The 14,160-nt window shown below is 39.5% G+C and overlaps 1 protein-coding gene across 2 annotated transcripts in view; it reads left to right on the top strand.

Annotated features, from left to right (window-relative positions):
• The window catches only part of LOC124390848 (zinc finger protein 609-like), a 50,992-nt gene that overhangs the window by 773 nt on the left and 36,059 nt on the right, over positions 1-14,160 (top strand). For both annotated transcript variants that reach the window (XM_046856915.1, XM_046856916.1), the window contains exon 2: positions 10,587-11,459. In XM_046856915.1, coding sequence (XP_046712871.1) covers positions 10,713-11,459 — 747 coding nt within the window. In that variant the 5' untranslated portion in view covers positions 10,587-10,712. The remainder of the gene's footprint in view (positions 1-10,586; positions 11,460-14,160) is intronic.

Here is a 14,160-nt window from a genome sequence, read left to right as displayed (position 1 = left end):
CCCGTCTTATAATAGGATTAGAGTTTATTCTCTGTGCAATATCGCATTTTAAAGTGTTTCCACATCATGTGTTTAGATAGAAACCGACATTAAAAGAGTTAACGAGGCGCAGGGGAACTTTAACAACTAGTTCAGAGGGAAGTTTTAGGGGTTTTTTGTCTCGGTAGCTAGCTGCATGCTAGCATTATAGACCACTTAGCTACAACAATAAAGGAGCTAGCTGAAACCCAAACAAACCCAAAAAACTGAACCGTATTTATTTATAAACATTAGCTATGGGGTGTGTAAGGATTGTATAAAGATCCTTAGTTTTAAGTGTTAAGAAAAATAAATGTGTGGTGTTGTTATTGTTATTGTTAGTTATTCCCTAGAACAATCAGGTTTCTTGGGAAGAAAATATGTAACGCAATCTAGTAAGTTATGTCACTTTCTAGTTCTACAGCCTTCTGTATTTTATCACCTCTAACCTCACTTTTAGTCTTTTATCCACCTAAAAAGCTGCTATTCTACTGAATAACCTTCATTCACACCATTAAAGAGAATAGTTACTAGGTAGGTCCTAGTGTACTAGTTTGGTTCCTCTAGTCTCTCTAAGGTGTCTCCTCAAGTCAGTAAGAGACCACCAGAGAAGCCAGACAAAACGTTTGTTTTTAACCTGACAGTTAGTTTGGCATTAAAAATCCGTCTGCAGACTGATTTTAATTTCCTGCTTAATTCCTGAAGAAGAAAAAACGCTTTTTTGGTTTGGCTGATTTTGTTTGAGTGGAAACGAACAATCGGAGCTACACAGTGGTGATTTGTACCATTTCAGAACTACGTGATCAGTCCATCTTGACGGTGCTGATTTTCCCACTGTGAGAACCTGGTGTCAGATCATCACAGATCCACTAATGAACTGATCAGATCAACGAAAAGAAACATTTCATGAATAATCATCTGGCTGAAATACAAATGTCTTTGAACGAAATGTGGAAAAAATCCCTTGATCATTCTTAGAAATATATTTTTGAGAAGAGACCCCCAAAAAAAAAATAAAATAAATAAATAAATAAACAAAGGTATAAAATTGTGTAATATCTGCTGATGTACTAGACATTTCTGAACCAAATGGATGGAAAGAGGGAAAAAAGACAAAATCCCCTAATGGTATTTAGAAATAAATCTTTCGAGAAGACTCCTCGAAAGATCTTGTACAGTACATCTGAATGTATACAGATTTGTCTGTAAATAGTTTGCAGCAATTTTATCAAAAACAAAACATTAAAATACTGAAAGACTTTTTGACGAGTAATATCTACTGGTGTATTGTTTCCTTAATAAAAAAAAAAAATTATGCCTTTATACCAAATTAAATTAAAAAAGAAATCTTGATTGGCCTGGATGTGTACAGGTTTGTTTGTTAAATTATATGATGGAGCTTTTATGCAAGAAATTCATAATATCTTTTTTTTTTCTTTTTTTTTCTCAGTAATATGTTTGTGTCCTACATTTGCTCTGGGGGTGTAAATTGGTCCTGTATTGGGTTTTGTCGGTGTGGCTTAATGGAAATCAGCATGCAGGGTTTGAGACGCATGTACACATGATTCTTGGGTTGGCTTTGTGATAACCAGCTTGTAACTGATTAAGATACTGATTATTAAGTAATGTGTTTGTATTTTAAAGTCAGTTTGGTTTATAATCTAAGTACAGTGAGTGTAAGACATGTTAATAACATGTGAAACAAAACCCATTAATTGCCTTTACAGAGTCAAGAGTTGTGTACTGTACGTTTGTACAATGGAGGATAAAATCATTCTCTTTTTTTTTTATCTCTTATTATGAAATGATGCCTATTTTATTTTCTCCAAAATTCCTATTTTGAACGATAAGATCTCAAAACGCTGATGCATTGTGCTTCCTTGATTGAGGCACCGTGTCACTAATCATCTCGTCGTTGTTACAAGCTGAAGAGAGAGAGATTGTGGGAAAACTTCTGAGGTAAACAAAAAAATGGTACACTTTTTGACAAAAACAGGAAGATTTTTGGTTATTGGTGGCTCAGCACTTTCATGTTCATTTGGAAATATTTTACTTGACCAAAATACAATGTGTACCATGAATTTTCCGGTCTTTTTTTTTTTTTTTTTTTAGTAAAGTGGCAATGTGCTGGTTGTGATGTAAATTCCCGCTTCAGAACGTGTGAACTTAGAGAGAAAACATGGACACACATTTTGTTTGTCAGCGCATGTAAATAATCGTTTACTGTGCATTGTAAAAGTTACATGCTTTAGTGTTTCACTGTCCTGTTCTACTGTCGTGAACAAAAGTTCATGCAACATTTCGGACTGAAACTGCAACAAGGGAGCAACAGCAGGCAATAGCAAGTAGCTTAGCAACAAGCTTGCCAGCTAACGTTAGTAATAACTGTATTGTTGATCATCTTCTCAAAACAGTGATTGTTTAAGGGTAAAGATTTAACCGACTACTGTGACTAATTCTGGTGCTGCTATGAAATAATTCACAAGTAAAGAAGACTGAAAACTTTACAGTAGTCAGTGTGAGCTGCCATGATTGTATTGTCATGTCGTAAACAGTGCAGTACATCAGTGTTAGTTTTACAGTGGTGATGATACCAGGGATAAGTGAAGTGTTTTAATAACTGAAATTTCTTCTTATCACTGAGTGCTAGTGAGTTACAAATAACATGCTGAGTAAGCGCTGTTCTGTTCACTCACCTGGTGTTGTTTTGCGGTTGCTTGAATTGTGGGAAGATTCCTGAAGGAAGCCCACAGGCTTCTTCGCAGTGTGCCATCATTAATTGTAAAATACGTCCAGATCGCTGTGAGTTTGTGAGGTTAGTTTTATTTCAGCATTGTACTGAAACTCGTGTGGGGTTTTTCCGTTGTTGTGACTAAGTATCAGATCTTCCTTTTTATATGATATGATAAAATGAGCACTGTGTTGGACTCATGAGCATCACTACACCAGACACACAGCACACTGCTAAACCCTGAACGGTCCATCAAAGCCTCAGTTTGCATCCCAGTACGCATTCACATGCGTTTTTGGAAATGGTTTTGCTAAAGACGGCACATCAGACTAGAGATCAGCTATACAGCAAGAAAAATTGGAGCAGAAAGAGGAAAATTGTCTGAGTTTTTATTTCTGTCTGATTAGACGTCTGAATTATAGATCTATAGGAAGTATACAGTGTGTCTGCTTTTCTCCAGACAATCCACAACCTCCTTAATCCTCAGGAGAAACGTCGTCACGCCCGACACATTAGCTAATTGGTGTTTACTGACATTCAGACGTTGGAATTTACACCCTCATGAAGAATCTTTTGTGTACATCTGTCTTTTGTGTTCATCTCTCTCTCACACACGCACACGCATCATTCAGCGCCTCGTCATTCTGATTTTAGTAGAAGTATGAAGAGTATTAATTTATTAATTCGAATATAAATGCTGTTTAATTCATTTCTTGTGTGTTTGGTAGTCGGGAGCTGACTCGAGCATGCAGGAGAACACAATACATATATATTTGCCTTTTATTAAGATCAAGATCTGTTACACTAAATCAGTGATTAAAAAATACAACTTATTTTTATAATATAAATATTTTATTTTATTCAATTTTTTTTGCTGCATTTTATTTTGTTTATTTTTATTCAGCTTTTGAAATTTATATTATTCAGTTTTTCAATTGTAATATTGGTTCTTTTTCTACTTTTTATTATTATTATTATAATTATTATTGTGGGAGTTTTGGGCGTTTGATGAATAGATTTGACCTTCAGAATCAGAACATGTCCAAGGTCACTGTCAGACATTTTAGCATCTTCCACATGCAGTGGTTTGCTCTGAACTCCCTCTGAACCAGTTGTACGTAGACACATGACTGAAGTTTAGAGCGGGCGAAGTCCTGTGTCGCGATATAACCCTATCTAATAATACTTTATTATTCTACCGGGTGTGTTACCGAGTCACAGCAAGTGCAGTTCATTCAAACACATCTGGTGCAGGACGAATCGGATAAATATCGCAAAATTGCATCTTCATGTCCACAGCAATGTTTGTATTCTCTGAATGGTGATGATTCTGTATACAGTAGAGCAGTTCAGAATAGGAACAGCGCAAGCTGCTGTTCAGATCGCGGATAAGAAAGGATTTTTTTTGAGGAAGTGGGAACTGAAATTACACGTGCGTTTCAACGATCCAGGAGCTACACATGGTTAATTCTATAGACAAACACCATTTCAGAGCAGCGCTGCTTCATTTCACTTTCACTGACGTACAGTTTATTTAGCTAATCTACAATAATGAAGCTGTTTCATTTCCTACAAGCACACAGAGAGAGAGAGAGAGAGAGAGAGAGAGAGCGAGAGCGTATTCTCTCGTCTGATATTTTACACCATCATTCTTCTGATGTTATGAATGTTTCAGTTGTATAAGGTTAATGTTTTTTTGTAGCGATTATAGAAGATAGATGCCGTGTGTGTGTGCGCGTGTGTGCGTGCGAGAGTGTGGCTGTTCTGCACGGCTCCTGTATATTTAATGAACAGGTTTTGACCTTCACTCACTTTTTAGTCTTCATCTCTTTATCCAAAGCAAATCAACGCACAGGCGAGCGAGGCTTCAAACTCGCAACCTTCCTGCATTTCCCCCACTATCGCTGCATGTTCTTGCTCTGGTATTAGCAAACAGTGGCTTAATCTACTGCAAGCTCCACTTGAAAAGGTGTTGCTAATAGAGGTTTGTCTCTGTGTTAAACTCATCAGCTGTAGATCATGCGGATTTTTGTCTCCGGACTCCGAGGACAGTTAAAAATCCTAATCATCCCCGACCCGCTCCGAGCTCCGATCCTGGCCGAAGCGGCGATCGTCGTTCAGCGTGCTTCCAATACGCTCGATCTGAAACCGTCTGCACTTTATTAGAGCGCCGCTTGCTAGCAGAAACGCCGAGCATAATTAGTTATGATTTTTTTTTAATACAGCTCCTGAATGAAAAGCATTAACCTAAGTATGACCTTCTCTGATTAGCAAATTGCAGAGGCCAGCTCTGCGCTAAGCGCCGCTCCATTATATGATTAATCGCTCGCCCCGGAAGCCGAGATATAAAGGGTAGACCCCGTTCATATCTGCAGCGAATAGGCGTCTGGGGTCAGAAGCAAAAGTGACGATCAGGCATCTTTTTTTCTCCAGTTTTCTCTATCTCTGGCTTTGAGGACTTTTGCTGTATACTGTTTATTGGGTGATGCTTTTCTTCTCACACCACTTTGTGTAAACTGTTAGTTGTTTAGTGCTTCCTGAAAATCTAAAATCAGTCTGACACCTACAACCAAGGATCCACCCCCCCCTCACCCGCCACCACCAATGATTATGCATTGTGCTTCCTATTCCAGTGGGCTCTGTGTGTATGAGCTCTATTGTATTGTTTAAAGGTTATGTAAGATCTGAGATTTTTTTTTGTGCCCCTGTATTTTGTACCGGTTTAGAACAATGTGCTAGAACACAGCAATCATCAGGAAACATGTTGCGCGACTGATCGAATTTAATGCTCAGATTCCTGCCATTCCCAGAATGCACTAGCAGACACGGCCGACGTTCTCCCATCCAGAGAAAAACACGGCGAGAAACAACGTGCGCTCTCAGCTGCGTTTCTAAAAGCAGCACTAACGCTCCCCCCCCCAGTAATAGAGTTACTTTAGTGAATTAGCTCATATCCCAGAACGACGGCGAGAAAGCGCGTACGCTTTTTCTCAGCGAACGTTTCATCACAAAAGCAGCCTCTCCGTCAGAAGCTTTGTTTTGCCAATTACGTAGGCCGCGAATTGGCAGGCGGTAAAGTGCTGGAGATTGCAGCATCGATCAGCGTCTGCAGACTTCAACCCGATTTCAGGTGCTCAGACGCAGCGTGTAGCCTGAGGAGCTGGCGCAGGGTTAAATATCGGCTCTCTGCCTTTCTCCGTGTGTTCAGCGTTTAGGACACAGAGCTGATACCGTGCCAATGTGTTTCACATCAGTCAGTCATGTGATTAGTGAAGTATTGAGTTTGGATGCGATGCTCGTTTTCCAATTCCAGCAAATGTTTCAAGTAAGAGTCAGAAAAATGAACGAGTGCATCACTGTAACTGTAGCCCTTTTTTTTTTTATTATGCACAGTTTCTCTTGTGATATTTCTGTCTCTTGAGAGAAAATGTTTCTAAAGAAAGGTAATGTAGTAGATTCAGTGACACAAGGCATGTTTTTGTTCTCTTTTATCTCCCAGTCTCCAATAGTTTGAATGATTTTCTGCCATGTTCACACAGTTCCACTCCCAGGACCCGTGGTGGCTCGTAGAGACTTTATGCAATGATTGACAGGCTTTTCCAAACCCAATCAAACTATTTTCAACTAATACATAGTTTACATGATACATAGTTATACTACATAGTTTTGCTAATTGTTTTTTTTTCTTTTCTTCATTTTATTATTATTATTATTATTATTATTATTATTATATTCTACATCCATTTCAGGTTATTTATACAAGTGATTCACACAGCAAATACGTAAATATGGTGACATCACATGATCCCACGTGATCTCCTTTACATAAATGCTCATATTTTAAACACATTAAAGACTTAGTTTTACTTAAAAAAAATCTGAAGATGTTATAAACATTTACTAAAAAAAAATATATAATATAATGAGGTAAAACTGTGTGATGTTTTTTTTTTGTTGTTGTTTGTTTGTTTTTTTACTTTGATGTTTCAAAATGGTTGATTTTTTTTTTTCCTGTTCTGCATAATGAAGTCAAAGATTCTTCATGCAAATTTTTTTTTTCTTGTAATATTTGAGATTTGTGGAAAAAAAATCGATTGAACCCCCTTTGTATAAATAAATATGTAAAGAGCTTTTTCTTTGCCTTGATTGTGGAATAAAGCAGAGGTGTGTTGGAGAAGACGGGTTCGCTAATAATAGCTAAACAAAGGAAAGAAGAAAAGAACAGCTTGCTGACTTGTGTGCTTTAGAAATATAGCAAGAGATTGGTTATAATAAGGAAAGCCATCAGGTTTTTATTCAGGTGCTTTTAGAATGAATCGACCCAAAATGTGTGCACACGCTGTTCTCCTTTTCTTTATATCTAATAAAAAAGGTATGAATATTTATCTCCATCTTACAGAATGTGTAGATGATCTATTCTTGGTGGGTTCTTCCAGATCGACTCACTGATGTCCACACTGTAGTAGCGTTTTTTACCATTTAATAATATATATTAGTTTCCATGAATGTTTGGTTTTTAGACTTTATGTAAAGCAACTAAAACAAGAGTTTGAAACTATCAGTTCTCAAATCTCGTCTTTTTAAAAAACGGTACTATAATTACACATATTTTATACGTTTCAGATAAAAGTACTGTTCCTTTTTTTTTTTTTTTTTAACCATTACACACCCCCATGTTTTTTTTTTTCTTCTCAAAGCTGTTTCTTTTCCTTGAAGTCTCTGTAATCACCTCTTCCACTTAGCTATCAGTGACAGGTTACACTCACTTGTTTTTTTTCCCCCCACATCGTGCTCTTTCCTGACATTTCAGACAGAAGCTCGAGGGATTCCCTAAGTGTCAGTTTAGCGATAACAGGACTCGAGGAGCGCTCGGTTCTCCACAGCACGGCTCCAGATGGTAAAAACTCACGTCCGACCCGACCCGTGTCGCTCTGCTCTAGCAGGAAGGGCAGCTGCAGGTTTTTAGGCTCGAAGGCTCGGACATCTGCGAGAGATTAGACGACAGCTCCTCGACCGAGTTTAGCTTAATGAATCATTCGCACGCTTCGTGTCCTAAACAGGAAGTGCTGTAACCTCAGAGTCGTCAGGGTGACAAAAAGAAATCCACGAGGAACAAGAGGCTTAGGATGAATCGCTTGTTAAAAAATAATAAAATTCAGTTGGCACAATCAGTTTTTAATTTTTCTAATGCAATACTGAAATTTCAAGTATCAGCCGATATGTAATTTCTGCAATGTTTTTATTTTTATTCTTTTTTTATTAAATTGCTTTGCCATTAAGCTCACATACCAAAATCACCTACATGGAGGTAAGGTATAATGTACATATATAAAAACTGCAATCTGAACAAAGTAGAACTGTCATTTCTCTTTTTTTTACATTAAAACATTTCCAGTTCCAAAAAGAGCACATTACTTTTCCAACTCCAATTCCACTAAATGATTATTCTTTTATTAAGTGATTGATATCTGATTTTCCTGACTGTCAGATATGTGGCATTTTTATTAAAAGTAGATTGTTTGCTTTTGTTTTGGTCAACAATACAGTAGTGATGAGGTTATGAACTGCTACAGTTTTGCAGCAGAGGCAGTAATGCAACATCACATGGAGATAAAGAGTAACACAGATAATGGAGGATTTTCTTTTGTTGATTCCAGCCAGGCACACACTTGTGCTCAGGATGATTTGGATGATAGTATCACACATTGCTGATAGACATCTCGACAATTGGAGTTTATCAAGTTGTAGGATTTTTATCACTTTGAATAAGACTAAGTTTAGTTTTTCATTTTTGTTTCTCTTCCTCTGAAAGTTAACATCTGGTGGTCTGAGTGCAGAGGGGTGCAACAATATTTCTTAAACAATTCATTGGTTTGCATGTCCATCCTGCCAAATCTCTAATTTGATTGCTCAAAAAAAAAAAAAACGTGAATTTAATTAACACACATTGTTTTTATGTTGTACAAATAGTTATACGTTTGGCGGAAACAGTTGACTTGGAACCTGTGTTTGTTTTGTGTTCTCTTTGATGACTTGATGTGTACACTGTAAGTCGAGCTACACCACCTTCCTTTTCACCCCCCTTTCAAAACCACAAACGACGCTCTCGTCAATCGTGGATGCGCCGACGTTCACGGCCTCATAAGAACATCGCTAGCCACTAGATCGAGAAAATAACGAAGCGGCGCGTGGTAAGAGGGAACGTTCCTCGAGACGAGTTGTTCACCATGAATGCGAATGCACAGCTGTATGTGATGACATCGCAAGTGATAAATGATGACTTTCACGCTCCTCGCCTGCCATCTGAGCTGATGGATGTTATGTAGTAAAGATCAAAAGACATGAAAGAGTGTAATGTATCCAAGCTGTTAAGCGCGTGAGCCGAAGCGTATGTCCCAGTGCTGTTTCAGAACATAACAGCACTTTAATTAAACCTGGATGTACATTTCTATTAATCAAATAACTTGCTTTAACGCGCGTGCTGTCAACACCCCCTCCCCCCCACCCCTGCCAAATTGTCCTTATCTGTCTTTACAATCTCCTCGGGACAGATGCTGTAGACGTCAGTGTTAATTATTTACAATGAGTTGGGGTCAAAGGGCGCGCTCCTTCCACTAGGGTCAGCCTTTCAAGCTTTAGACTGCTAAGCCTCTCCGAGCTTAGTGGCCTGTGAAAAGGAGCACGGCCGCTTCAATTAGTTTACGGGCATCGCGCTTTGACTAAGCCTCGGATTTAACAGCCCCGTCCCTCTACGGCTTTGTGCTAATTGTAACTTGATTTTCCTGTTTTTTTTTTCTTCTTCGTTAATCTCGTTCTCATACAGCGCAGTCAGTTTTACTCCGAGATAGATGGATCTCATTTATCACACTGGACCAACCTCATCACGCTTAAAATACTCGCGATAAATGGGTTCCGATGAACGTTTGTATCCTACGATTGTGCGGTAAATTTGCGGAATTTATTCGTACTTTAGTCGATCGGCTTGAAGTCCCCTGGTGGTCTAGTGGTTAGGATGCGGCGCTCTCACCGCTGCGGCCCGGGTTCGATCTCCGGTCATGGAAACCATCCCCAGCCACTTTCAGTGCCGGTCCCAAGCCCGGATAAATGGGGAGGGTTGCATCCAGCATAAAAACATGCTAAATCAAACATGCGGATGGTCCGCTGTGGCGACCCCTAATGGTAGAAGCCGAAAGAATGTTAGTCGATCGACTTGGAATCGCACAAACCCCATGAATGCCTCAGTTGGTTTTTCATGCATTTAGGATTAAGTAGCTTCTGTGTGAATTTGGTGAACATTTTGAAAAATAAGACCGTCTCCTCACAGGGCTGGTTAATGCGACCAAAAATATTATATCGTGATACAATAAAGTGAGATCTCACCAATAAGTTTAACATGGTGCATAGTATGATTTTAGCGATTTAAAATATTTGTTTTATTTTGCTTTCTTTTTTTTTTTTATGTTATCATGAGCATCGCTTTTAACTATTAGCAACAAAAATGCATGTATACAAAGCTAGAACAAATGCAATGGCACCCTATAAAAATGGTCTTAATGGATGATCGTTGAATCTGATGCAGTAGCTAAGCTGAATTATTGGAAGATTTAGCACTTGGAATGGTTTGGAGGTGCTCTTTTATTGCTCTGTAATAGCTTTGCTTTCTAATGAGTTTAGTGTGCACTGTGAACACAGAATTAGTTTGTTGTGGCCTACAAACAAATTCTACACACAATCTTTTAAGTAAAGACTAGCAGTAGCGGTTCACAGGTTCTTTTCTTATTTGATTCTCAGTATAAGCTAATCCTGTTTTCTTTTTGTAACTCTTTTTCCCCTTTAGGGCAAGATGTGGGTGTTTGGGAAATTGGTATCGATACGTTGAGGCCTCTGCTTTCCCTCCTCCCCACCGCCTGGAAGTCTGAGCAATCAGACATTACAGTGACAGACTCGGGGAGCTGGCACTAAAATGTCCCTAAGTGGTGGCACTGCAGGCGGGAAAGGTGTGGACTCGAATGCGGTGGACCCTTACGACAGCGGTGATGAGTGGGACATTGGTGTCGGCAATCTGATCATCGACCTCGAAGCTGACTTAGAGAAGGACAAACTCGAGATGTCTGGCTCCAAGGAAGCAGGGGGAATGGCTGCTCCGCCCAGTGCTGTCGCTGCCCTGCCCGACAATATCAAGTTTGTGAGCCCTGTCGGGGCCCCTCAAGGCAAAGAGAGCAAATCAAAATCGAAGCGCAACAAGAACTCCAAGGACAATAGTACCAAGTCTCCAGCAGGGGACGCCATGAAAAAAGAGCACCAAGGGCGAACCCAGGTGGAGGTTACTGGTACGACAGGTAGCTCGGGAGGTGCTGGGAACGCCACGCCTGGGAAAGGCATGGAGAAGGGCGGGAAAACGGCCCGCAATGTACCAAATAGTAAAAAGGACAAGGAGGTATCGAGCGGGAAAAACAAGAAGGAGAAAAGCGAAGGAGCGGTAGCCGTGGTCGCTATCGAGAAGGAGGTAGCTGCTAACGCTCAAGCACTTGGGAACAATACGCGTAGCGCCTCCTTTGACAGTGCGCAGAATGTGGACATGGCCGTGACTGAGCCACATGGAAATAATGCATTGGAATCTGTAGGAATAGTACCGTTGTCTATTAAATCAGAACCCGAAGACATGGATAACGGCGAGTGTCGAGTCTTAAAGAAAGTGAAAAACGAAAAGGTAAGCGTTTGTTGTCAAGTTCTGGATTTATTTAGAAAATGGCTGATCTGATGGGAACAGGGGCTCAGGTGGAACTCCAGCTAGTGCACGGCTTTGGTTGCCTGGAAATCTGACTGAAAGCTATAAATGGGTCACTAAAATATTGTACTAATGTATGCCTAAGGCAAAGTTTTCGATATTTAATGACCTAGAGTATGAAAGCCAGGATGTGCTGCTGAGCATGAGAACATTTGAGAACTAGATTAAAATGTCGGCTATGAATATTTCCCGGCTTTGAGGATTCACTTTTCTTTTTACTATACTGTAACATTTGCATATATGGTGTTTGGCACACGCTCTTATTGAGATCAACTTAATTGAATAAAAAAAAAAAAAAGCAGTTAAAGGTTAAGGTCCTTGCTTGTACTGCTCGGCGTTGTTGGTATTTGAACTCGTGAGCTTCCGATCCAAAGTCCAAACCTAGCTAGCACTAATTACAATTGCATTTATAGCGTTTGGCAGACAGCAAGCGTCCAGAGCAACTAACTATTATCTCATTTCTACAACTGAGCAGTTAAAGTTAAGGGCCCTGCTCACAGGCCCTGTAGTGGCAGCACTGGGATTTGGGCTAATACCATTTTGACTGATCATACCGTTTCCTGTTTTAAGATTGGAGCACAGATTAGTCCATGCTAAGGATCCTATCCATGTAGAAAATGAGTAATGAGTAATGTTCATGCTCCATGTGCTGCTCATTAGTGAAAGACAAAATAGGCTTTCATTTAATTAGTGCTAGTGATCATAATTTGCTATATAGTTATGCGATCTGTGATGATCAATAGGAACATGTTCACCGTTTATGGCAACGAGCTGAGTTTGAGAAGCGTCAATCTGCTAATATGGTTTTAATTCAAAAGGCAGTTGTTCTATTTAATAATTCCACTATTGCTGAGAAATTTTAATTCATAAGGATCGAATCTGTATTGAGAAATTACAATGTAATGCAACAGTTTGATATTTGCTGATACTAGTTAATGTGATGCAGTATGAGTTTCTTTTAAAAAGAAACGATAAAAAAAACAATCTGATACATAAGGCACAGATTTGATGCAACCAAATTTTTGTTCCAGCTCCTGGTTTAGTTTTTTTTTTTTTTGCACAGTTTTGTTCCTTTTTTTTTTCTTATCCTCCCCAAAGTCTTTACAATGTAGTAAGTGGCTCACTGTATTGGCAAAACACTTCTACACAGCTGTTTCCTGTGGGAGAAAATGCTGAACTACTAAAATGGGTTTTATGTTCCTATGCAGTGTTATTAAATAGCCGTGTATGTGAGTTATGTGTAATTAGATTTTTATTGCTATAAGAATGGCACTGGGTCAGAAAGTCATGATGGGGTAATTCTATTGGTCATGCCCATTAAATAAGAATTTGTCATATGCCACATTAGAATGGCTTGATTTTGATATTAAAGAAATAAATGATTTGAGAAATATTATCAATTCCAATAGAGCTGTCAGGAGTAGTGTTTTTATATTACTTATACCACAAAAAAAGACGCATCATACTTTTCATTTGCTGTAGAACAGCTCTTCACAGCTTTTCAAATAATAATAAGAAAAATACAGTTTGTCCTCAGCCTTTTCCTGCTCATAGGTCATTTCCTCGGATTGCTACAAAACTCCGAAACTGGAGGCTCCTTCCAAAGATAGAAGTAAATGTCTCCTAATGGAAAATGCCACCACACTGATTTCACACGTTTTAATCTATCAAAGTGGAGCCAAGACCACGTTCGAGTTTGTGGCTCGTGAGTCATGCGATTACGCTGCCATTTTAAAACATGTTTCTGCAGCTGACCTCCAGTGACTCTTCAACCTGCATTCCAGCTCCCTGAAGTGCACAACGTGCCCACACGCCTCAATCACGCAGTCTGACAAAGATTTGTAGTAATAATTGAGCTGTTTTACATATATGCACACACAGGCTTCTCTTCAGCGGTCCTCCAAATCATTTTTGAGTGGATAAATTGTACACTGGTTTAAAAACCATCACAGATCTGGAAACCGAATCCCTTTTCTCAGCATTTTTTTTTAGCTTTGTATGGTGAGGATGAGGGGTTGTTGACTATGGGGGGGTCTAAGCTTACACTGCTAATTCAGCTCCTGAAAAGCTTGGGGAGAGAGAGAGGGAGATATAGAGGGAGAGAGGGGAGGGGGGGCTTCTGCTGTCTCCTATTGTTGGCCACCGGATTTCCAGCATGCCTCATTTCACCTTTCAGGGCAAACAGCGAGAAAGCTTAAGGGAAGAAAACAGCGAAGGGGGAGATAAACAAACAAAAGCCTGATAAATGAAAGATCTGTTGAACTGCCTCAAGTTGCTACAGGTTCTTTAAATAGAAATCGGATGGAGGTCCAGTCGGTCCGGTCATTGGGTTAATAATAAGATGGGAGAGGGGTTTTATTTTTCCTCTGGGTGTGGGGTGAGGGGTTGGAAGCACTTCAGGAGAGATGAGGGGGGAGGGCTTTGGGCCAGAGGAAAGGCTTTAGGCTGAAAGAAATCTGGCACGAGACAGAGAGTAGATAACAGACAGGAATTTGTTCGAAATAACGTGAAGGGAAAATCCTCAAATTGTGGCAGTGTGAAACATGAAAACGTGTGAAAAGTTCAAGCGTTTTTTTCGTACCGCATGCTATCTCAGCGGTAATTGAACAACATTTGCCATCTG

The sequence above is a fragment of the Silurus meridionalis genome, chromosome 9, assembly GCF_014805685.1.
Source record: "Silurus meridionalis isolate SWU-2019-XX chromosome 9, ASM1480568v1, whole genome shotgun sequence".
Lineage (NCBI taxonomy): Eukaryota > Metazoa > Chordata > Actinopteri > Siluriformes > Siluridae > Silurus > Silurus meridionalis.
The sequence above is the reverse complement of the archived record's forward strand: the minus strand, read 5'-3'. Positions and strand labels throughout refer to the sequence as shown.